The following is a 25,084-nucleotide window of genomic DNA, read 5'->3' on the forward strand; positions in this document are numbered from 1 at the left end:
TGCCGTGAGGATAACTCTATGGCTGATCAGCTAATACTATTCTTGTTTTCTCTCTGACCTTGTAATTTACTGTTTGTGGAGTTTACAATGTCTGGTCTCATCATGGCATAAACTAGGTCACATCTGGTCTAGTAATAAGCGCAGCTTTCACTGAGGAGAACAGCAGACAGGAGACGATCAATAAATCCATAGATCAGATTGTCACTGTCCCATAAACTAAGCTGCCAATTGTATAGTCTGGAGCTAATCACTAGTGAAAGTTTAGAAGAGAAAGGGGGCAGGAGCAGCCAATCAGAGGGCGTGCCTGTGAGATGGGGGCTGGCGCAACCAATGAGAAGGCGTGCCCAGGAGAAGGGGGGACTGCTGCAGCCAATCAGAACGCAGGCTTCAAAGTGAACTTCAGGAACTTCACATCGTGGGATCTCAGGCACGGAGGATCGCTCCCGGTGCGGGCGGGCGCTGGTCGTGTGGGATCCGGGTGATCGTCCGAAGGTGACACAAGGTGGATTATATCAGCTCGGTGACCCTGGGAAATCTGTCCTCCTGGCAGGTAAGATCCAGCACTGATCCTCATTCTGGGGTCTCTCCGTGCTGCTCTGGGGGTGGGGAGGAGGGATGACAGGCAGGGAAGGAGGAGGCTGGGGACAATGGCAGGCAAAGGAGCAGCCAGGGGGCAACACAGAGACCGGGAGCAGCAGTGAAAAGAGCAGCAGGCAGGAAAGGAAGAAGTGTGCGATAGAGGAGGAGAAGGAGAAAGTCAGAGGGAAGGAGGGAGGGTATGTGGGAGAAAGTTATTCTATTTTTTCCTGAAAACAGGTGCAGCGGTGTCATGGGGGGCAAGGGAGGCTGGGCTCCCTGGGAGGCTGGAGGAGGTTGGGCTCCCTGGGAGGCCGGAGGAGGTTGGGCTCTCTGGGTGGCCGAGGAGGCTGGGCTCCCTGGGAGGCCGGAGGAGGCTGGGCTCTCTGGGAGGCCGGAGGAGGCTGGGCTCTCTGGGAGGCCGGAGGAGGCTGGGCTCTCTGGGAGGCCGGAGGAGGCTGGGCTCTCTGAGAGGCCGGAGGAGGCTGGGCTCTCTGAGAGGCCGGAGGAGGCTGGGCTCTCTGAGAGGCCGGAGGAGGCTGGGCTCTGGGGGGGGGGCAAGGGAGGCTGGGCTCTCTGGGAGGCTGGGCTCTCTGGGAGGCCGGAGGAGGCTGGGCTCTCTGGGAGGCCGGAGGAGGCTGGGCTCTCTGGGGGGCCGGAGGAGGTTGGGCTCTCTGGGTGGCCGGAGGAGGCTGGGCTCCCTGGGAGGCTGGAGGAGGCTGGGCTCTCTGGGAGGCCGGAGGAGGCTGGGCTCTCTGGGAGGCCGGAGGAGGCTGGGGGGGGGGCAAGGGAGGCTGGGCTCTCTGGGAGGCCGGAGGCGGCTGGGCCCCCTGGGAGGCCGGAGGCGGCTGGGCCCTCTGGGAGGCCGGAGGAGGCTGGGCCCTCTGGGAGGCCGGAGGCGGCTGGGCTCTCTGGGAGGCCGGAGGAGGCTGGGCTCTCTGGGAGGCCGGAGGAGGCTGGGCTCTGGGGGGGGGGCAAGGGAGGCTGGGCTCTCTGGGAGGCCGGAGGCGGCTGGGCCCTCTGGGAGGCCGGAGGCGGCTGGGCCCTCTGGGAGGCCGGAGGAGGCTGGGCCCTCTGGGAGGCCGGAGGCGGCTGGGCCCTCTGGGAGGCCGGAGGCGGCTGGGCCCTCTGGGAGGCCGGAGGCGGCTGGGCCCTCTGGGAGGCCGGAGGCGGCTGGGCTCTCTGGGAGGCCGGAGGCGGCTGGGCTCTCTGGGAGGCCGGAGGCGGCTGGGCTCTCTGGGAGGCTGGAGGAGGCTGGGCTCTCTGGGGGGGCAAGGGAGGCTGGGCTCTCTGGGAGGCTGGGCTCTCTGGGAGGCTGGAGGAGGCTGGGCTCTCTGGGAGGCTGGAGGAGGCTGGGCTCTCTGGGAGGCCGGAGGAGGCTGTGCTCTCTGGGAGGCCGGAGGCGGCTGTGCTCTCTGGGAGGCCGGAGGAGGCTGGGCTCTCTGGGAGGCCGGAGGAGGCTGGGCCCTCTGGTGGGCCGGAGGAGGCTGGGCCCTCTGGGAGGCCGGAGGAGGCTGCTGGAGCATTCTTCAGTCACATGATGCAACTTTTTTTTTTAAACTTTCCTCCTACATGGGTTTTGCTTCCCATAGAGATCAGTGGCAATATCTGCTACTGTTTCATCTGCAAATCAGTTTTGTGACTTTATGAATGTGCAGTAATGCAGCACAGGGCCCGTGCACATTAGATGGCATTGGGCTGACAGCAACTTACACAGATCGGCTGAACATGCAGGTTTACTGCAATAGAGAGAAGCTATAGTCACATGGAGTTTATGTGGATCCTCTCCAAAATCCTACTCAAAAATGCTTGGAAAACTCTTCCTATTTACTTCGAAGGAATATCAACTGCTGTTTCTAAAACTTTTTGAGTTTCTTTTTTCTCTTAAAGGGAATCTGTCAGTAGAATGAACCCTCCTAAGCCGTCTATATGGGCATGTAGGTCATAGAAAGTTGAATAAAATGACACCTTGATATCTGCGAACCGATGTTTTATTCTGGGGAAATCCATTTTCTTTCTTAATATGTAAATGAGCTGTTGAGATCTATGAGGCGGATACAGATCTCCTTGAGAACAGCTCATTTACATATTAAGAAAAACGTTTTGAATGTTGATCTATAAAAAATGATTCAATATGGATAAAAAATAGAAGACCATGGATGGAATGCAGATAAGAATACTGATGAAAATCGTCCCATTTTTTTCTGGATGAAAATTGAATGATTTTTCATAAGCTTGTCTGACTCTAGTCAGAGGCTCGGCGAGTTAAAATCCAAGATGCCTGATTCTTGTTTTTCCTGATTGCAGATGTTGAGGGTATACAGACTAATTGCTTGGAGTCTGCATGATTTACCTGATATTATGTGATAAGACCAGATTTCTTTCATTGTAGGGTAGGACATAAGCTGCTGCCAGACACCTTTTGTTGGTGCTTATCTCCAGTGGAGTCAAAATGTCTAGATCTGTTAAAATCTATCTGGTCCCAACCTAGTATGTATAAAATTGTCAGTAGATCACATGAAAATGATGGGATCTACCACCTATATCCAGTATGTAGCTCAGATGGCCATACATTACAACATCCATCACCCGTAGATTAAGGCTATGCTCATATGCTACTGCTGCTTTTTTTTTCTGCAGCCAAAACCTGCATTCTGCGTTTTTTACAGTGTGTGCTTTGTCCACAGTACATGTTTAATAAAGTAAGTTTTGTTTACCAGAAATGCACATTTTTTTTCACTTTCTCATTGCTTTCTATGGGTGACAAAAAACACTGAAAGAATTGAAATGCTGCAGATTTCAAGAACACCGCAGTTCTCAAATTGCCCGAAAAAAAAAAAAAACACGTGCATGAGATTTCTGAAATCTTATAGCTTTTGCTAGTACTGTAAAAAGCAGCTTTTAGTTTGCATAAAAAAACAAAAACGCTGCAAAAACGCAACGTGTGAACATATAATTTATTTTGTAGGGAATTTATAGAAGTAGGTTATCTTATGGATTTATCCTTGAGTTTTCATGTTTTTAAATTGTTTGGTATTTTTTGACATTGTGTATAAATGAAAGTATTTAGGTATTAATTATTGTCAAATAATGGCATCTCAATGTCTCCGACCTGACCGTCTGCATGGAAACCTGACAGCCTTGTCTGGAGCTTTTCCCGAGACGCTCCATGAGCCCAGTGTAATTATCCCGCTTCTCCAGAGCTAGCATATTATCACTTTTTAATTACATGTTGATGATTTGGTCTCCACAAAGCCGGGAGTTACGTGACACTTTGTATAGTCAATTGCTTAATTGTAGACTTCTTTTACCAAATGACAGCCCCGTGTTTAATGTCTGGATGATGTGAGATTGGGAAGGAAGGGAACAAGGAACCGCCTAAAACTATGGCGAAAATTCTTCACTAGATTATCATCACCTAAATACCTATCTGTCAGGGCTGTGTTCATATTGTGTTTTACCTGCACGTCAGTGGCTCCATCAGAAGCCCTGGAAAATAGGATTTGGGCCATTGACTGTAATGATACAGACAGTCACTATGGGGCCTGTTGGGCATCATTTTCGGTCATATGCGCCTATTTAAAGAAGTTGTCCACTATTTTTACATTGATGTCCTATCCCGCCAATCAGCTGTTATCGGTGCTGTGGTTCATCCAAAAGGTGTTTTTTTTTGTTGTTGTTGTTGTTGTTGTTTTTTTAGATTCATTGATTGTGATTTTGCAAAATCAAGAATTTAATAACGCCTAATGCAGACTTTCATAATTTTTGTGTGTACAAGAATAAGTGGAACCTATTTTTTCAGTGTTCTGGATCAGATTTTTTTTTTTTTCACCCATTTTTGGTTTTGTGCCTGTTTATACCATGAGCGTGGCATCTATTTCTTGTATTTAAATCCAAGGGGGGAAAAAAATTGTGTATCTCCTACTTATTGAGTGGTAAAATGACGGACAACACTACAGTTGTATTGTTTTGTTGTTTTTTTTATTGCATAAGCGAAAAAATGGATGTCACACTGATAGTAAAAACAAGCACACAAACCAAAAATGGATGAAAGTTGGATACAGCAATCAGATTGTCCGTTTTAGGGCAGGTGCAGACGAGGGTATTTTCGGTTCGAATGTGATCCGACTAAACATCAGATCGCACTCAGACCCATGTTGGTCTATGGGGCCGTGCAAATGTCTGATATTTGCCTCGTACAGAGTCTATTAGAGGAAAAAAATCGCTGCATGCCCGAGTTTGATCCGATATTCGATTCATATTCCTCCATGCAAGTCAATGAGAGCATGTAATTAATCCTATTTCACTCGGATGACATCTGAGTGCAGTCCGATTTCTGTACACTGACAAAATGGAGAAGATGGATCTTTTTTTTTTCTCCATCTTCTCCTCATCTGAGAGAATCTGATCACACTGTCTCTCGAATGAGAGAATCTATGGCCGTCTGCCCCTTCCCTTAGTGTCATACTGTGAATTTATAGTGGAACCGTAGGCTTAGGTCACCGCCCCACTATCAGTATTTGGTCAGTATTCGGTCAGTATTTTTTTCTCAGGAGTGGGTGATAAATGCAGAATTGGTGACTTGTTTCTATTATACCTTTTCTCTGATTGTTCCTCACCTGGTTTTGGCTCCCACTCCTGAGAAAAAATACTGACCGAATACTGATCAAATACTGATAGTGGGACCGTGGGATGTGCAATTGTGATCCATGAATTTGCTCAAAATAGGCATATACAGCCACAATCGGGGATCTATCTCGTCTTATGTGCTTGTATCTGTTTTTTCATTCTAGTGAGTTGCTGGTTTCTTTTTCAGAGTTTATTGGATTTTCACCTTTTCTTTGTCGCATTTACAGAACTATAATGTAAACATTTGCGCTGAGGTCGGCCAACTTCTACGAAGTGTTTTAACAGGTGTGGATGTGTGTGTTTATTTTCACTGGTGATTCCTACTTGTCACAGGAGCGAGACTTCCATGATCTATAATTTTAAGCTTTTTTTGTCCAATGTTGTTAGGAACAAGAGATCACTGAGAAGCAACACCGTGCCTCATTTATCAAAACTGTCTTTATAGTGAAACTGCCTTTATTGACCATAGCAACCAATCAGAGCTTTTCTTTCATCTGTAAAAGTGCTCTGGAGAAATGAAAGCTGTGCTGTGATTGGTTGCTATGGGCAACAAAGACAGTTTTGATAAATGAGGCCTATTTTGTTCCGTTGCTTATTATTGTATCATGCCACCATAATATGGCTGACTTTCAGCATTTGTATCAGAATTGCAACACTCAAACCCTACTGAGCTAAACCTAGATCGCCATGAAACCCTGTGGAGATCTAAGCTTTGTTCAATTAAATGTCTGTGGGTAAGGGGGCTGTCTATTATGATTGTGGGGGTCGTCAGTCTATAAAGAGTAATTACAGTAATTAAAAATAATCGTTTACTTATATAGCGCTGTTATAATTTACATTACCAGACTTAAAATGTGGTCACTCCCATCAGTACCTGTTCAAATGCCTTAAAGGGGTTGTCCACTTCTAGACAACCCCTTATGAATGGTTCCAGGTGGTTGAATAAAGAATTGATACCTGTAATCCCAGCCGGTCTGCTGAGATCAACATCCAGAGGGGGGTTCATGTCCTTTCTAAAGCCAATCGGTGGCCACTTATTGGATGACATTAATGAGATGTTGATCCTGGCTATGGAAGCAGCAACGAGTACAAAGGTGCTCATCCACGCCGATCTTGGCAGGTCTCAATATTTTATTTTTTTCACCTCTCTGGACCTAGACAGTCTCCAAGGGTTGAGAAGAATATGACTTGCCTACTTTGGACACATCATACCAAGAGAGCAATCACTGGAGAAGGACATCATGGTCAGAAGAACAGAAGGAACAAGGCGAAGAGGAAGACCAGCAACCCGATGGCTTAATACTATCAAGATAACAGCAGAGAAGACCCTGGTGGACCTATCTAGGCTTGCACAGGATCGATCTTCCTACAGAGCATTCATCCATCAAGTCGACATGGCTCAAGATCGAGCTGAAGGCCGTTAATAATATAATAATATGAGAAGAATATGAATGCTTTCTTCAAGAAACAGTTCCACTCGTGCTTCTTAAAGGCCAAGACTGATATTGCAGCTCAGTTCCATTCAGGTGAACAATAGGACCAAGTATGATCATCTGTAGATCTGAGATGGATCCCTGATAGACAGGACAAGGACATGTTCCAGGTAGATATTTGGGTTCAGATTTGCCCCGATATCATGTGGTGTCACAGACTCAGCTTGTAGCATCTCAACCAGTGTCTTTTGAATCCTAGTAAGTGTGGTATTGAGCCCTTCTATACGCGGCATGGACACATGAATATTGGGGTGCCGTTTTTTTTCCTTTGGTGGTCCACATTGATTGATTTATCAATGTGTGAGCTTGGCTTGCAACCGCAAAGAAAAATTGCTACTTTTCACCCTAAACGGATTTTTTTTTTTTATTAATTTATCGTTTTGACTCTGTTTTAGGATAATTGACATTGCAGCAAGACTTCATGTTAACCAGTCACTTGACATCATGCCCTTGTAGCATGGGCCATCACTGGCCCAGTGTGCACAAGCCATTGCAATGCTGATTTCAGGGGGAAAGCCACTTATTAGTTGTGTTCTCCATCTGTGCCATGTGTGGCCATAGCCTGGAGCAGAGTCAGCATCCTGCGGCACTCCTGCTGTCCTAAACCTACCAATCCCAGTATGCTTTGCCAGACTGTCATATGCTGGTGATATGCTGGGACTTGTTGTTTCAAAACAGCTAGAGCATCACAGGTTTCTGACTCCTGATATGGGAAAAGATGTTCGTGTTCCACGATTCCAGCGTATCGGGTATCTTCCTTCCATAAAAGTATTTTTATTGACACCAGTGTACACACAGGAAAATTATCAACGTTTCGGCCACACAGGGATAAAGACCCTTGGCTTGATAATGACCGAAAAATTAAATATGATATAAAATTACTTTTGTGGAAGGAAGATACCCAGTGCCCTGGATTCTTGAAACACGTGCAATTTTTTACAACCTAGTGGAGGGGCTGTACCAAGCTTGCACGGGATATGGAGTGAAGCTTGGGATATACCCTGTATTAATAGGAAAAGTTTTTGATTTAGATCATACTCTAGCCCGTGGGCCAAATCTGGCCTGCAGGGTGATTAAATTTGACCCTCTATACCAGAACTGCCACCCCTATGTCGGGACCCGTTATTCCGGATGGAGGGCTATGTCGGGGCCCGTTATTCCGGATGGAGGGCTATGTCGGGGTCCATTATTCCGGATGGAGGGCTATGTCGGGGCCCTTTATTCCGGATGGAGGGCCCACGACTTTGTCTAAGTTTTCCATTTTGGCTCTCTGTGTGTTTGAGTTTGGCATCCCTGATTTAGATCCATCAGATTTCTGGCATTATTGATTCATCTATGTGCATATGTTCTGTTGCCAAAAGTAGAAAAGCCAGCTGTGTGATTATGTGTCATATATAGTGACATTGCTTATTTTTTGACTTTGTGCAACAGGAGCTCTGCACACAGATGTGTGTGTAATATGTATTTTATATAATCTAGCACAAGTATATTATTGTGTGACTGCAGGAAGCAGATTGTAGCAGATCAGCCGCCTGAGCCGTCCCTGGACACTGTGTTGCTAGTTTTCATATTTGCTTGTAAATGGCAGGGTCCAGCTGGAGCCTCATGTTTTCAGCTGAGGATCAGGCCGATATCTGCATGTTGTCCCTTCCTAAACAATATTAATCTACAGCGTCTCCACTGCCAGATACCTGGTGGCAATATCTGATCTAGGGATTTTCAGAAAGACTAGCTGATCCTTATCAGTTAATCCTGGGGCTAGAGCCGGAGACTGATTCTTGGCTGTGTATATAATTAGCATTGTAGGATCTATACATATGAAAAATGTCATTGGTACTGGCCGGAGAACAAAAAGGAGAGGTAACCCAAGATTTGGAGATTGCAGACGTTGCAGTCATACCACGGCCCTGGTGCCTGATGAGGCTTTTTTTTTTTTCTTTTTGCAGGACAAGATGTGGCTTTGAATGACACCCTTAACTTTACCATACAATGATCTGCTGAAAAATAGGGGTGAAAAAATCCATGTGAGGGGGAAATGAAGAAAAAAAAATTTTATATGGGGGATTCATAAGTCTGCAGACTTTTGATTTTTGACCGGACAACCCCTTTAAGTATATATATATATATATATATTTTTGTCGTTTTCTGCGCAGTTTTGTCACTAAAAACTGAAATATTTCCTAGTACAAGCAGATTGAATGAGATTCCTGAAGTCTCAATTACACGTTGCTAATTTTTTCCTTGCAGATTTGAAGCAGTTTCATATTTGCAGCGTGTCAAATCTTTCTGCATTTTTCATCTATTCTACTGACTGGGAACAAATGTATCAAACTACACAAGCAAAAATGCGGCAAAACCCCACATTTTTCATGCAGCATTTTTCTTTCCAATAGACACATTTTTGATGTAGAAATGACTGCAACGAATACTTAACATATGCTTATACCCTTAGTGGTTTAAAAAAACCTATGCTTTGTAAAAAAAAAAAAAAATTGCTTTGGGTCACTATCTTCTGAATCCCAAAACTATAATTTTTTAGTTGATGGACCTATATTGAGGCTTAATTTTTTTTTTTTTTTTGCGTGCCAGGCTTTAGTTTTTAATGATACCAATGTGGAGTACATACTGTATTTTGATTGTCTTTTAGGTACATCACACTCCTCCAAAAAAATAAATAAAAGTTTTTGACATGTATTGAAACACACATGTGGTTGTCCTGAGCAAGAAGTCGTTATTGACTTTGAAACGCGTCGACCATAAACCACTCTCCATTTTTATTACTTTGTCTTTGGATCTTGGAATCAGCAGCACATTTGAAATCCACTATTCCTTTTGTACATCACACTGTCACGGGTGTGTCAGGTGTGACAGACAGTCGATCTGGAGCCGGCTGCAGAAGGTCAATGCGCTTGGCATTGTAAACGCCTTCTTGATCCTCTCATCTCTTTAGTATGGTTATAGCCTCCTTCCTTTAGGACCTAGCAGCTACCTCCACCTTCTGCTACTGATTGATACACCCTTGCTTGGAAGTTAAAAACTCTAAGTTTCTCCAGAGAGGTGCCGATGATAGTTCTAATGTACCTCTGTGTAGGCTTGTAGCACTAGCAGTCGGCTAGCTTCTTCTCTGGTGCCCTTGGAGGACAGTTGGCCTTATCTCTCTGGTGTCTGCTCAAGCTAAGTGTATCCCCTTTGTTTGTCTACCTTGTTGTCTTTAGTTTGTAGTGGGGCTTGACTAGTGCTCATCCGGTCCCCTCCCTATCTAGGGCCTAACTCTAGGGACATTCAGGGCTTAGGTACCTGCTCGGCGATAGGTGTGGAACCTACATAGGGACGATGGGGTAGGCAGGGTGATATTAGATCTGCCTAGGGGTCTCCACTCCCCCTTTCCCTAGTGTTTGGGCTTCCTCCCCCTCTCCCCTTTGTGTTGCACTTAGTCTTTCCCTCACCTTGTGTGACACACCCATACTGTATCTCCTATTGCTGCTATTAGTCTCCTGAGCCCTCTTCCTAAACCCTGACCTGCTCCATGATGGATGTATACATATTGGACCATGAAAGGGTTATTGTCCATGAATGTTCCTAAGGTTGTAAAATGTGTTAATGCGCTTAACATTGTGAAAAATTCCAGATCTTTAAGGTCCTTTTACATAGGCCGATAATTTGGCCACGCGGGTTTTAAGAATGTTCTTTCTCTCTGTGGCGCGTGTAAATGGGGCAACAATTAGCTAATGCTTGTCATATGATCACATTTTTAGGTGGGCCTAAAAATCATGATTGTGGCCAGAATATCTCCCTGCATAGACATTATGCAAACTGTATCAGGACCGGGCAATCGTTCTTTCCCTATACAGTTTGCATTAGTGTAAAAGGGCATTATGCTTAGCTGGTACGCGACGGTCAGTGGCCACTACCAGAATGGATGCCATGTTATACGATCGTTTTTCAGAGTTTTTGCAGCGTTTGGGACGCATTTTTTGCAGAGGTTTTATTAGTGCGAATTACGTGTGCTTTGTTTACTAAAGTTAGTTTTATTCACCAAAAATGCCTTTTTTTTTGTTTGTTTTTTTTGCAGCGCTTTTTAGTTTCTCATTGCTGTCTGAGTGAAAAAATGCTAAAAGAATTGACGTGCTGCAAATTTTAAAAAAACAGCAGTTTTCCAACTCAAGGAAAAAAAGCAAATCATGTGCATGAGATTTCTGAAATTTCATAGCTTTTGCTGGTACTGTAAAAAGCAGGTTTGAATTTGCATTTAAAAGAAAGCTGCAAAAATCGCAACGTGTGAACATAGCCTTACTTTTGTACCCTGTAGTCATATCAGTGACCATTATCAGAGAAACTATTTTCTGGCTGTTTTAAGGTTTTTATTTTCTCTACACGTGCTAGTAAAGGGTTAGAATGATTATTTTTGAACAATTGTTTGACTTCGGGTATGTTCATATGTAGACTTCAAGGCAGATCTGTTTCAAAATCCACTTAAAAAAAACGTCTCAAATACTTTTTGGCTAGGTTCACGCACAGATTTCTGGATGCGAAAATATACCACAGATTTTTCAAGTAAAATCCACTTAAGGAATCACCATTTATTTTTTTTGCTGACATTTTTTTTTCTCAAGGACTTCCTAGTTTTTGATGTTGCAGCATTTCTGCACTTATACTAAGTAAATTAGGTTTTGTGTTTTTGTTTTTTCGATGCATTTTTTTTTACATGCTTTTTTTGGTCTCTTGTTTTGAATATCATTTTTTATATCTGCTTTGTTTTTTGATACTTCATTGTATTTGGCTTTGACAAAACTTCATCTCCAGATTACACAAGTTTCTGCTGCGGAAATGCACTAAAAGCGCATGTGCGTTTTTTACCCCTGTTTTTTCGGCATCTAATGCAAGTCTATGGGGAATATCTCCACATAATACACAGCATACCCGCAAGAGAAATTGACATGTTGCGGATTTGAAACGCACAGCAGGTCAATTTACACGGCATAAAAAAAACAAACACTGGGCATGAAATTTATATAAATCCCATCCACTTTGTTGGAACAGTAAAATGCTGAGTTTTTGATTCAGCGAAAATACCCAGTGTCAAACTCAGAAAAAAACCATTGTGGGCACACAGCCTTAGAGTATGCTCACTTTTTTTTTTTCTGGAGTATTTGGAACACAAAAAAACAATCCAAAAACCACAAAGAGTTCAAAACTGCTAAACTACTTTTTTCAGAAGTTTTTGGAGCAGAACTTGTGGTTTTTGAAGCTTTTTTTTCATCCCCTTTTGACAGTGTTAAATTTGGAGCAGGTTCCAAAAGGAATCTGCCCAATAGAATTGACATATCACTACTTTTTTTTCCACGTGGTGAGTTTTTCAAAACTTTGTTGGGGGGAAGGGGACCCCTCTAAATAAGCTCATGTGAACAGCAGTGGATTTTTACTTTGAAATGAATTAAGAAGACCCTAACTCAACTAAATCTGTGCGCTTCTTCTGTAGACGTGAGGCGGAGGTGGCTGTCTTACACATTTGGTACCTCTGATCTCTGGGGAGCGGTGCGGAGATTGTATGGGTATAATTTCAATTTACCGTAGTTTTCTATTAGTTTCCCCTAAGATGTCAGGATTTTTGCAGCCTGAAAAAATAGTTTTTAAAGGGTCCATCAACGAGAGCCAGAAAACAGTGGCATTAGCAAATTGCGGACATGAGCTTTTACATCTAATTTTTTATATATTTTTTGCTCTGTGACCTGCTTTATAAGGCATTATTACACTCTGCTGCCAGTTTGACTGTTTTAGTGGCCCTCAGCAGGTGCTTTGGCCACAAGGCTTTTGGTATTAGAGTTCTCAGTAACTTCACAACTATATGGATTTGGTAACCTGATTGATACAACGTATTGGAGTGATATCACCAGTCCCTACGTGTTCATACAAGATGTTAGTGCAGGTGCCTTATTGTATATATGTCTTCTGTGACATTTAGTGCAGGATTTTATTATTTTTTTATGCTAATCGTCATCCTATTTTGTTTATCCCAGGATGCTCAGGAGAAGTAAATGCTGTATTATTCCACAGCCCGGAATTGTGTCACTTCCAGAGAATGTTCACTGCACGGACAGGATACGTCACCGTCCATAATCTCTTAATATCGGGTTATTCGTACACTTGATGAGACTCCGTTCCGCCTGGACTTGATGTGCTCCGATACCTTTAAATCTCTGCTGTCTCCCAAGATGTGGTGTTTTGGGGTTACCATCCTCTGCACGTTCCTGCTGCCTGCTGTGGAAGGTCACAGTTTGTTCACTTGTGAACCCATCGCCGTGCCTAGATGTATGGGGATGTCCTACAACATGACGTTCTTCCCAAACCTTTTGGAACACTACGACCAAGCAATCGCAGCTACGAGAATGGAGGTAAGTGTCAATGGTTGCAAAATAGTTGCTCCTTAATTTTGCGAACATCTTAACCTAATCAAGCTATGGGTTATCCCCATTTTCATAAATTGAATAGTGCTTGTAAATACGATCAATTTTGCAATTTACTGCTTTCTGAAATTTGCAGCCGTTCTTGATATATTAACAGTTCTCTTTTGTTTTACAGCTCGTTGTCTTGGAGACCGACCACCTCTGTTAGACAGCAGAAAATTGAGCTTGTAGGCACTGTTTTGAAGCTGGCCAGGATTGCTGGAGCACACTCTTATCTCCTAATCCAGGCCGGCTTCAGCTCAGTGTTTACAAGCCAGACCTCAGCAGTGGTCGGTCTCCTAGGCAACGAGCTGTAAAGAAAAGAAAAATTTTAATAATCCAAGAACAGCTGCAAGTTTTATTATGCTGTAAATTGCAAAATTGCTTGTTTTAACAAGTACTATATGACAATATCCATTTATGAAGATGGGAATAACCCTTTTAAAAAAACATTTTTGAGCCGCCATGCTTGGCTATTTTCAGATTTCCCATTGAGTTGCATAGAATAGAGGTGTGTATACTTGCCCTCTGCTCCAAACAACCTCTCATGCATTAAAGAACCCCAGACCTCCTCACGAGGTCTGGGGTTCTTTAGTCAAACAAACAGTTGAGCCCCCAACAATCTATTGGGCTTTGTTAAAAAATTACTTTTTAAAGCTTTTGTTAAATGCGTTGACACCTTCAAGATAATATAATGGTTTGGTTAGGAAATTCCCCCACTTTTGCCATCCAGGGGACCCAGGTTGAATATTTTCTCCCTGGTTATATTGTTTCCCATGGATCACAGCATCATTTCTCTGTATCTGTTCCATCACCCTTCATTAATTAAGTGAGATGAGTGCTGAAAACAGGTATATTCTTTCTGTACTACATGTGGTAGCTGTTCCCCAAAGAAGATAAGTTTTCAGTACTTTTAGGAAAAAGGTAACCCCCCACCCCCATCTACAAAAGTTAATACTACGATTTTGTAATGAAATATTAGGGTGACTTGGTAAACAAATGTTCCTGCTCCATAGATGACATTAGACTGGGAAAGTACTAATATATTCAATGTTAATTTTTGGGGGGAAAATTGGTCACATCAGATGGGATTCATTTTCTCTTTCCAAATGCAGACATCAAACCCATCTCCCATTAGAGATCTAATCTTACATACCAAAAGGGGAGAACCCCCATTTTGGTATGTATTGTAGAATCCCTCCCAGGACTGTATGTACCCCACTGTTTTTTTTTTGTGACCTAATCTTTATTCACACCTAAGGATTGTAATTCAGTATTTAAGATGACCTATGGCTCCATAGGTCCTATCGTGGCATATTGATACTATAGAGGGGGTCCTCACCCTCAGAACCCTACTATAATCTCAAGATCCGATAAGAAAGAGCTGATACAGACCTGGTAACCGCAATTTCAGAGGTTCTTTGTAAAGGCCACCACCCCCATACACATTAGACTAATGTTAGCCAAACCTACTAATATTAGCAGATTCGGCCGATAATCTGTTGTGCATTGAAGCCTACAACTCTTCCCCCGATAGATGATGTCGGGGGAGATGAGGACCCAGCATGTTTGATTTTTGGGCTGCCGATCAGCGTCAGAGATGTCTTCCAGTAGATCTCTCATAAACCGCACAAGCGCACGGCAGAGCGAGCCCTCCTATGTATGTGAGACAGTTGCCAGCCAAACCATCGTTCAGCTATCCTAAGTGTAAGGGGGGTATATATCTAAGAAATGTATTGCTAGACAAAAACAATGTTTATCAGGAGGAAGACCTTGGACAGCTGTTTCGGAGAAGGCTTGTCTTGATGAAATATTATTATGGTTATTTTGCCTGCTAAAATCCAATGTAAAGATTCTTGTGCTTTCTGTGTCAGGCAGGAAAGACGGCCTTGGCATGTTTCACTTTTAGTTGGCTCTTGCAAATATAAGAGAAAATGATAGGGAGTTGATTATTTTCGTTCATGGCTGCATTTTGTAGTTTGGTATAGCATTGTGACAGTCGGTTTGCAGTGCTCAGCCGTCAAATACGTATTTTTAGATTAAAGTAAAACTAGTTTTTGGGAAAATCCTATGGCTCAGGTAACCAGTGGCCCTTACAAAGTTTGCCTAATTTTTTTTATTTTTTGTTATTTGGTGTTAATTAATATCTGTACAAAATTAAAGGGGTTGTCCGGTCAAAACCAATAAGTCTGCAGTCACTCAGTGTGACTGCAGACTTATGAATTCCCCCAGCGCAGGCACTGTGCAGGGATTCGCCAGTTTCAGACCTGGTAACGGAGGGTATGTATGAGTTATCCATACCCCCATGCCATACACTTGCATTGAGTATTGTATTAATAGTGCGTGTGCATGGGGAATTTATAAGTCTGCAGTCACACCCCTTAACCGGACAACCTCTTTAAGTTGTTTCTCTCCGTGGTCTAACTTGAAAAAGTGTCTAGGGTTTTGTTCTTTTTTTTGTATTATTCCTTACGCTCCCCCTCAGTTTTTTTTTTTTTAATTTAAATCTGCTATACGATTTCAAAGATATGGGCCTTTTCATTTAGTGCTAATAGGGGCAGACATACCATTGGTGCCACCTGTACAGCCACACATGGGTTGAAGAGGTACGATGGCCCACATCCATCTCCAAAGCAGCAAGCAGTTTCTTTTACGGACACATTATTGGACTGCAAAGGGGCCTATATACAACCCCTGGCAAAAATTATGGAGTCACCGGGCTCGGAGGATGTTTATTCGGTTGTTTAATGTTGTTGAAAAAAAGATCACAGACATGGCAGAAAACTAAAGTCATTTCAAATGGCAACTTTAGGGCTTTAAGAGACACTAAAAGAAACCAAGATTAAAAATGTGGTACTCAGTAAGGGTAATTTTTTTCAGACCAAAGTGCTGGGTGCTGAACTCTGCCCTCATTATTGTTCCCTCCTTCCGCTGTGATCAGTGTGAGCAATGGACAGTGTTGAGAGTAGTATTCTGCTCCTGCTATGTGCTGGTGTAAAAATAAGAATAACATTTTTAAAAAATCCTTATACTCGCCTATCCGAAGGTGTCCCCCTCTGGAATCCACCTGACCGCTCACACTGAGGAGCCAGGGAGAATGATTCACCCCAGCGAGTGGGCCCCTGCTCTGTGCTGAACTCAGTGAGGGACAGGACACCGCTCACTGGAGCGAATCATTCTCCCTAGGTCATCGGCGTGAACAGTCAGGTGGATTACAGCAGGGGACACCTTCGGACAGGTGAATGTAAGGATTTTTTTTATTTTATTCTTATTTTTACACCAGCACACAGCGGGAGCAGAATACTACTCTCAACATTGTCCCTTGCTGGTGCTGATCGCAGCGCAAGCGGGGAACAATGATAGGGTACCGTTCAGCACCCGGCGCTTGGGAACAGCGCTAACTGTACCGCTGATTCCCAAGTGCCGGTACGTGCGATCCTGATGTGGCACACTGTTGCCACATGTGTACCACACAGGTGCACACGGACATGGATATCTCTATACTGTTTTTTCCAGTACCGGAAATATCCGGATGTGTCAAAGAGGTCTTACTCTGTAAGCACTGTCCCCTTGGACATATATCTGGAACTATATAGCGAATTTAAAATAAAATACTGAATACTTAGGGAAGAGAACGAATAAAATAGAAGCAAAAACTAGCCACTTTTCACCTGTTAACTTGTCTTCTTCAAGGAGTTGCCCACTTTAAACAGACTCCTTTTGTTAGAAAGTCTCCTGACTATAAACTAATTTCAGGGAATCTCTTGGAAAATCTGTAGAATAACTCAGCAGGGAAGGTTTAATTCTCCTGCAGCGCCTCCGCAGGGAAACCAGAGAATTACATAGTTCCCAGTAAATTTCGTGGGCTGTGTTCTCCAGGCCGAGAGGCGCTCTTTGTAGTCTCTCACCAGTATGGAAAATGGGAAACTGGCCACTATTAGAATTTCTTTATTTTCAACCCATTAAAGTTTATTTTACTCTCAGAAGCCACTTTATTATTACAACTCGCTCTCTGCTTGACGTAAACTTGTATGAAAGCCCCTTTTTTTTATCATCTAAGTATTCTTCTCCTCTGAGTGATAAATCAGAGGAAATTTGCTCTTTCCCATTTCTTGGAGTCAATATTTTGACCTGCTTGTCACTGAGTTGTTGGAAGTCCTTTTATTCCCATCTCTCAGTGAAGGCTTTTTCTCGTCTCGGTCTTTCGATAAGGCTCGTCTTGTTTGGAATGTTTGGCCTTGTAGACTGCAGCTTTGTTCTGCGGCTTGCAAGACCAAACAGCGTTCTTTAGTCTGGCATGGAGCCATAGAAAACAATGGCATTTCCACGGCAGTGCTCACAGGTTTCATCAAGCGCAGGAACTCTCGAAGATACTGTATCACTTGGTGGTTTACTCCGCCTGAATAAAGTGTTTTTTTGGAGTCAGTTGCAGAGACGCCTTCACTAAGGTCATTTATTAGTGATGAGTGCATGTTTGGTATCCTGCAAATTCACTGTGAACCCCCCCCCCCCCCCCACCCCGTCCCTCCATTTCCAACACCACCCCACCCCCACTTATTTTCCATCACAGGTTGTGACACCTTTTATGCTGTAATTGCTAATACATTTTATTCATTGTTCTTGTTGTTTGTCGCCTGCAGCATTTCCATTGCTTGTCAGCCCTGGCGTGAGAGCAAGTGCTTACTATGTACATACAAATAGGCCATGTGAAGCGGCTTTTCCATTTTCAGTTATTAGTGCTTGTATAGCCTGAGAATGATGGGGGGTCATCTTCCTCAGACCCCCCAGGGCCCAACCAATTAAAAAGTGATTGTAACTTAAGGCCATTATTGGCAATATTGAGCTTCATTTAGCAAAAGTGAAGCAGAAACTAGTTGTCGCTCATAGCAACCAGTCAGAGCTCAGCTTTCATTTTGTAAACTGCTTTGGTAAAATCAAAGCAGCACTGTGATTGGTTGCTATGGGTAACTAAGGGTATGGTCAGTTTGTTTGTTTCAGAACCCGGATATAAAACATTTTTTTTTTTATAATGTAATTCTTTATTTATAAAAGGGTTTTTATAGATTTTCAAATATAACAAAACCAACCCCTCTGAAATAAAAGCAGATATATATCTATGTATATAGATATAGACACATGTATATATCATGTATAATTTCTCAGTTTTCTTTTTCAGACTTTTCTATGGTGATTAAGGGGTAGTCTGCCAGATTATTTATTTTATTTTATTTTATTTTTTTACTTAGGTGCATGTATTTGAAGCTATAAATTTGCAGTTCCATTTAATTAAAATTCTTGCACTGTTTGCCTTCTATAGCCTCTGTACTGCACTGTCTATTGCTGGCATCAAAATGAGTTAAAGGGGTTGTCCACTTTCAGGAAAGTGGGCCCCAAACTGTGTAGAGTACATAAAATAACAACTCCAGCAGATACTCCCTCTCCCTGGGTCCCGCTCCGGTTTTCCACCACTGCTTCGGTCCCGGTGTTTTGACTACAGCGGTGATGTCAACAAAGCGCGTCACCACTTTAGCCAATCACTGAGCTCGGTGCTCGTGCACTGAGGGTGACTGCGCGCGATGCTCAGATCAGTGACGTCATGTCATCGCTGTAGTCAAAACACCAGTGGTGGAGCAGTGGTGGAGAGCCGGCGCCGGACCCAGAGGGGGGAGAGTGAGTAACTCCTGAATTTGATATCTATTTTACACTGTATGTATAATATATTTTTTTAATGTACTGAAGTATTTTCAGCAGATCCCGCCATTTATACCAATGGATGGGAAGTTGCCATTAACCCATTCCGGCCTCCATTCGCCACTAATGGATCGACAGCATGATGTAATTGTAAGAATTTGTAAAATTGTGAATGTGACAAATCAAAATCAGCCTGAAGAGCCAAAAACAATTTGCGTTCACCATTAGTGAAAATATGTTCTGTAAATCGCACCCCCTTAAATTCCCTATAAATCGCCATTTTCTTAACCGTATCCACATCCATATTTCCGGAGCAGCATGCAGGCTTGTTTCCACCCCACAGCCCTGTGCCGATCCCTGAATGCGTCTTGTTAAATTCTACACTGCTTAGTTAACATTCAACTTGTGCCATTCATCATTCTTCGGGAGAGCTGCAGCGGGGAATGATTTCACGCCGTACAGTTCGTTGCCAACCAACTGGTAAGGAATGTGCTAATGTTTGTTCGGATACGAGGATCGATCTGCAGATCTTAAACCTCAGTTTTTTTCCCCTCTTAGGGCTTCTAAGGTGATTATAAAGGTAGAGCTGCCTGCAAAATTATTGTAGTATGCTTCATTCATTAAGTCGTGATTTTGGTCTAATTTGTGCTTTAAATCCACTGAATATTTTACCGTTTAGGGCTCGTTCACACAACTGTATATCCGATCCGAGTGCTGTCCGTGGAAAAAATGGACATCACTCTGACCAATATTATTCAATGGATATCATTTTTTTTTTCTCTCACTGACCAAATCTGTGTGAAATAAAAATTGTAGCATGCACTAGCTTCTTCAATAAATTGGATTAGACTCGCCCATTCAAGTCTATGGGTATAAAGAAATAAATCGGATTCCATACAGAGCCACAGTACAGCATTCATTTTGTGCGGATACACTGCAATTCAGTAACATAGAAAACTGTAAATGAAATGGTCTGTGTACTCATGACAAGTGAGAAAAAAAATCGTCACACCTTTCTGGATAAAACTCTGAATGAATGATTGATGATTTTTTTTTTTTTTACACTGGTGTGAACCTACCCTTAGATTAGGGTCACATGACTGTGTTCTCCACATCTGAGAAAAGTGGGATCCATTTTTCTCGGATGTGGAGAATATAAAAAAAATTCTCATTCTCCACATCCAAAAAAAAATGGATCCTACTCTGATCAGAGTGTGATTAACATAATTGGACCAATTTTTCTCATGTGACGCTAGTCTAAGGGTACGTGCGCACGATCAGTATTTGCTTGCAGAAATTTCTGCAGCATTTCTGCAAGGTTCTGTACCTCTTGATACCACAACAAGAACAGAGGAGATATGTATAAGCAGACAGGGAGCACTAGTTATATATCAACATGATTTTATTATTAATTAAGACTGGACAAACATGCAAAGTTTAACACATTTAAAAAAGCGCAACGCTTGAATACAACAATGAACCACATCAGAATATAGTAGTGGTCAAGACCTGAAGAAATGTCACCAATAAGCATATTTATATATCCATATAAACATATAAACCCCTCTCCCATCTAACCACCAATAATTAAAGAATCAATACAAGCAACACTCACAAAGACATGTATATGTGTGTCCCTGATAGAAGGTGCTATAAGCACTATTCACAAACAAATGCATAAGTTACCAAAGAGAGATGAGAGGGAGAAGATTGTCCCTATAACAACATTATGGGATCCTCAGATAAAGCCTTTAGTCTAAGGGTGACGGTGTCCCAATGTACACCAGAGTGGCCAGGAAGACCGCAGCCCCATGCGTATCGCCACTACCACAGTGGCTTCATCAGGGGAGAAGTGGTTTGGTAAGTTATGCATTTGTTTGTGAATAGTGCTTATAGCACCTTCTATCAGGGACACACATATACAGGTCTTTGTGAGTGTTGCTTGTATTGATTCTTTAATTATTGGTGGTTAGATGGGAGAGGGGTTTTTATGGATATATAAATATGCTTATTGGTGACATTTCTTCAGGTCTTGACCACTACTATATTCTGATGTGGTTCATTGTTGTATTCAAGCGTTGCGCTTTTTTAAATGTGTTAAATTTAGCATGTTTGTCCAGTCTTAATTAATAATAAAATCATGTTGATATATAACTAGTGCTCCCTGTCTGCCTCCTTTGTTCTTGTTGTGGTATCGGTTCTGATTTGGGTATGTGACTGTTTGAGCAACATTTTATATTTTCGATGGTGCCCTCCTTTTTCTTTGAGTAGTTCTGCACCTCTTGGCAGCAAAAACACTTTGATGCGTTTTTTGGGCGTTTTTGCCTGCGGATTTGCCATGCGTTTTTTCCAATGCATTGTATAGGAAAAACGCAAAACTAATGGACATGCTGCTTTTAACGCACATGAAATTCTGTAAGGAAAAATCCTGATCATGTGCAGAGATCTTGCAAAATCTCATAGAAAATGCTGGGATAAGGTTTGCAATGCGTTTTTGGGGCCAATTCCATGCGGATTTACCGCATCAAAAACGCATAAAAAATGCACCTTGTGCACATAGCCTATGGATATGTTCACACCAGAGTGTAAAGAGAAAAAAAAAAAAAAGGTTCTCAATCGTTACACATTGTTTTGTGTGGGATTTTTGTTTTGTTTTTTCTTATGTGGAAAAAAAAAATACAAATTCCAAGCTACCTACTTATTAAAAAAATAAAAAATGAACCGCATTAGGATGACACGTAAATGGTCTGTTTATTTATTTTTTTACTTGCTCAATAATTTGAATGGGCGATATGTGATACACATCGAATCAAAATCAGACCTGTGAAATTTTTTATTTTTCTTTATAGTACGGGCTGATTGTGTTCTCATATATTATAATGAAAAACACAGGTGTGTTTACACTGGCCGACGCGTGGTCGTTAACCAACCACCGATTGGCTACATTGGCGGTCATTTAATGACCTATACAAACAGACTGACTAAGCTCCCACGTGCACAGAATGATTGTTAAAGTGGTTGCCCACCACTTTTACATTGATGGCCTAGGCTTAGGATAGGTCATCAATGTCTGATCGGCCGGGGTCCGACACCCGGCACCCCCGCTGATCAGCTCTTATATGCGGCGGCGGTGGCCTCCGACCAGAAGTACTTTCTAGCGCAGCTGGCCGTCTACTTGTAGTGGCCGCCGCAGGGTGCTACACATCCGTCTCCTATTTGATTAGAATAGTACTAAGCCCCGGCCAGTACAAGTGGACGGAGCAGCTCTGGAAGTGAGTACTTCCGGCCGCCACCATGTTTCATCCTGGACTAGCGTCTTTTTTTTTTTTTTTTTCAAGTGGGAAAAAAAAAAAAAATTGCATGCATGATAATCTCCTGCTAATAAAACACTGATTGTATTGAAGCTATACATCCCTGGAATCATGACTCTCTGCTCCTATGTTGTGCTGCTCTCAGATTACATGGCAAAAACCTGCTGACAGTTTCTTTACGTTTGCTATTCCTTAGCAGTTTGACATCTAGTCTGATGTGAGATACCAGGGTAGAGTGGATTTATGACATGTGCTGCCGATTTAAACACAATCCAAATGATCTCAGGAAAAAGTGGTTTAATGTTAGCGCGTTTCAGAGTCCATCTGACTCCATCAGGACAACCGCAAAATTGAAGTCTAGTCTGATGTAGCAGCTCAGTGCTTCCTTGTTCCTAGTCTGTTACCATACAGATATCAAAATTTAAAGTTTGCCCTAAAAAATGCCCATTCCCCACATCTCTATGCAATGGCTCATGAATGCCCTGGGTGTAGGGCACCCAAGCATTTGTCAATATTGCCACATTAGATTTCTCTTTATACAAGATGCTGTCTAGCTGTTGTAGCATGAGAAGAGCCATCATGTGTACCATGTGCTACTATGAAAGGTGCGGCTGACTGGCTCAGCGTGTATTGCCCCAAGCCTGAATGAGATGTGTGACCTGAACATTGCTGAGGCGTAGTAACAAATTACACTTACTGTGGAAATTGCTATGCATAAAAGCTGGCTGGCTATATGCGTCCACACTTACCTAGAATCATATGATTTTGGACATGTAGATGGTAATATTGATAAGTGCTCAGTATCGCCCACTGATATTTACCCATTGGGCCCAGGCCCAGGCTTGGACTGGCCCACAGGAGAACAGGAGAATCCTCCGGTGGGCCACCACCCTCTTATATGAGCAGCACTTGGCACTGTATACTTGAATCACTATGTACAGACAAAGGCAGCATCCTATTCATGTAACAATCTACCCAGATCATTGTTATATAAATTTGTGATTGAGGATAATGTCACATTTGGATGTAGCTGAAAAGTGGGACCCTGGAGTTACTTACTGGTGGGCCCTTGTCACCCCAGTCCAAAACTGCCCAGACCTGTAACTTTAAAGCACCTGAGCCTCAATGCAAATTCCGTAATAACCTCCTCCATCCACCATTCCCTAATGATTCTGTTTTCTCTTATAGCAGAGTAGCCTTTGGGCCACATCAGGCTGCTAAAGCTGGCAATAACATGAGATAGCTGACTGAACCATCCATTGTCCGACCGCAATCTCTCCTGACTCCGACCATACACGTGAGCATTAATGTATTTCTGACAAGGAGGAAGGAGTCCGGCTTCCCCCAACGCAAAATAAAACCTTTGTGCACCCTGTGGCTAGTCCCCTGGTTAGCACACGGCCATGTTGTGTTTTTATATAAGCTACTATTTGCACGGAGCAGTAATGTGACACCAATACAAGTGTATAGGGTCATACTGTATCTCCCCCAGGTGCCTCAAATTTTATACAGAGGCACAAAAGTTTTATCTGTGAGATTCATATGAAATTATTCTATTTATTTATTTTTTAATTTATTTATTTTTTACTCTCTCGCACATACGCATTGCTTTTCGGGAATATTTCCACACACTATCTTTCCAAACGGTATAGCGTGCTGAGGTCTAATGTTTAAGAAGAGTTGGACCTGCCATATTGGAGATAACTGCAGCTTTGCTGATCATCAGTGACTTCAAATGGGTTGTCTGGTTACCAATTTTCAAGAGAAAATCCTTCTTCAGGACTCTTTTATAAATAAGTTTGTAGATTTTCCAAGAACCTTTTTTTTTTTTCTTCTCAAGTACTCGGTCTGTTAATGAGTTACATAGACAGCCCATTGATTTCCGTAGGAAATGTGTAATACTTTATCTCCCCTGTGGGAGTGCTGCAGGTAAATGGAACACTTTCTTTATTTTTTGCTTTGCTGGTTTCCCCCTTGGATTTTAAATGATTGATGGGCAACTCGGGATCAGAACATCCTGTGATTAGCTTATAATAGGGTAAACTTTCCTAAGACTGGTTTTTGACATTAGAAGGAAGCCATAAACCACAGGGTTGTCCTATCCATGGGATAAGTGATAACTTGCTGATTGATGTGTGTTCCAACCCTGGGACTCACACCAATAGGTAGATCGTGGAATCGTTATTCCCGACGTGGAAATTGTGTCCATGTTCTAAAATGACGCAGCAGGAAGGACCACTCCATCCGCCACTCCATTTATTCCCTACGGGGCCGCTGGAAAAAGCAGAATGAATGGAGCAGCGGTTGAGCATACGCAATGTTGCACTATTCTAACTGGGATTGTAGTTTTCCATTTTTCCAATCGGTGCGGGTCACGGCATTCGGGCCACCAACGATCAATGTTACCACCTAGCCTGTGGATAGGTCATCGCTTTTTTTTCACTGGACAACCCCTTTAAATATATAAACCATGTTAGGGGCACCATGGGGAGTGCCTCCAATTTCTGCAACCTCTCCAATACATACTGATGGAGTAATTGAATCGATATAACATTGTCCCTAGCGTGTAAATAAGATGGGAATGGGAGAATTGGATTGTGGGCCCATTGGGGCATAAGGGATCTGTACGGCGCTGTTGGATATACGGTTGTTGTGATTGATAGAGAGGTGGACAGATGCTAATCTACAGCTATGTAGTTTCTATTGACCCAGGTTTTATTTTGCATTTGCTAGCAGATGACAAGTCTCCCCTTGTTTTTGCAAAACTAAGTGCAAAGTCCTTGTGTTTAATAGGGACATGTAGGCAGCCGCATGTACATGTCTGACAGGTTCTGCCAGTAACTGAATAGCACAGTGATTATATGTTTTATCATGAACGCTCTTGTTGCAGGTAGAGTTGTGGTATGAATTACACTCCGCACATCCACGTTTTTGAAATCTA

General features: G+C 42.8%; 1 protein-coding gene across 3 annotated transcripts in view; it reads left to right on the plus strand.

Annotated features, from left to right (window-relative positions):
* The first annotated feature begins 363 nt into the window (after positions 1-363).
* Positions 364-25,084, plus strand: part of FZD6 (frizzled class receptor 6) — a 50,800-nt gene continuing 26,079 nt past the window's right edge. The window contains exons 1-2 of one of the 3 annotated variants that reach the window (XM_073679699.1): positions 365-550; positions 12,716-13,090. In XM_073679699.1, coding sequence (XP_073535800.1) covers positions 12,872-13,090 — 219 coding nt within the window. In that variant the 5' untranslated portion in view covers positions 365-550; positions 12,716-12,871. Of the gene's footprint in view, positions 551-662; positions 777-12,715; positions 13,091-25,084 lie in introns of those variants that run through there. The other 2 variants (XM_073679700.1, XM_073679701.1) reach the window with 2 other exon arrangements.

The sequence above is a fragment of the Phyllobates terribilis genome, unplaced genomic scaffold (genome assembly GCF_046119375.1).
Source record: "Phyllobates terribilis strain yellow unplaced genomic scaffold, ASM4611937v1 Scaffold_4__5_contigs__length_816908805, whole genome shotgun sequence".
NCBI lineage: Eukaryota > Metazoa > Chordata > Amphibia > Anura > Dendrobatidae > Phyllobates > Phyllobates terribilis.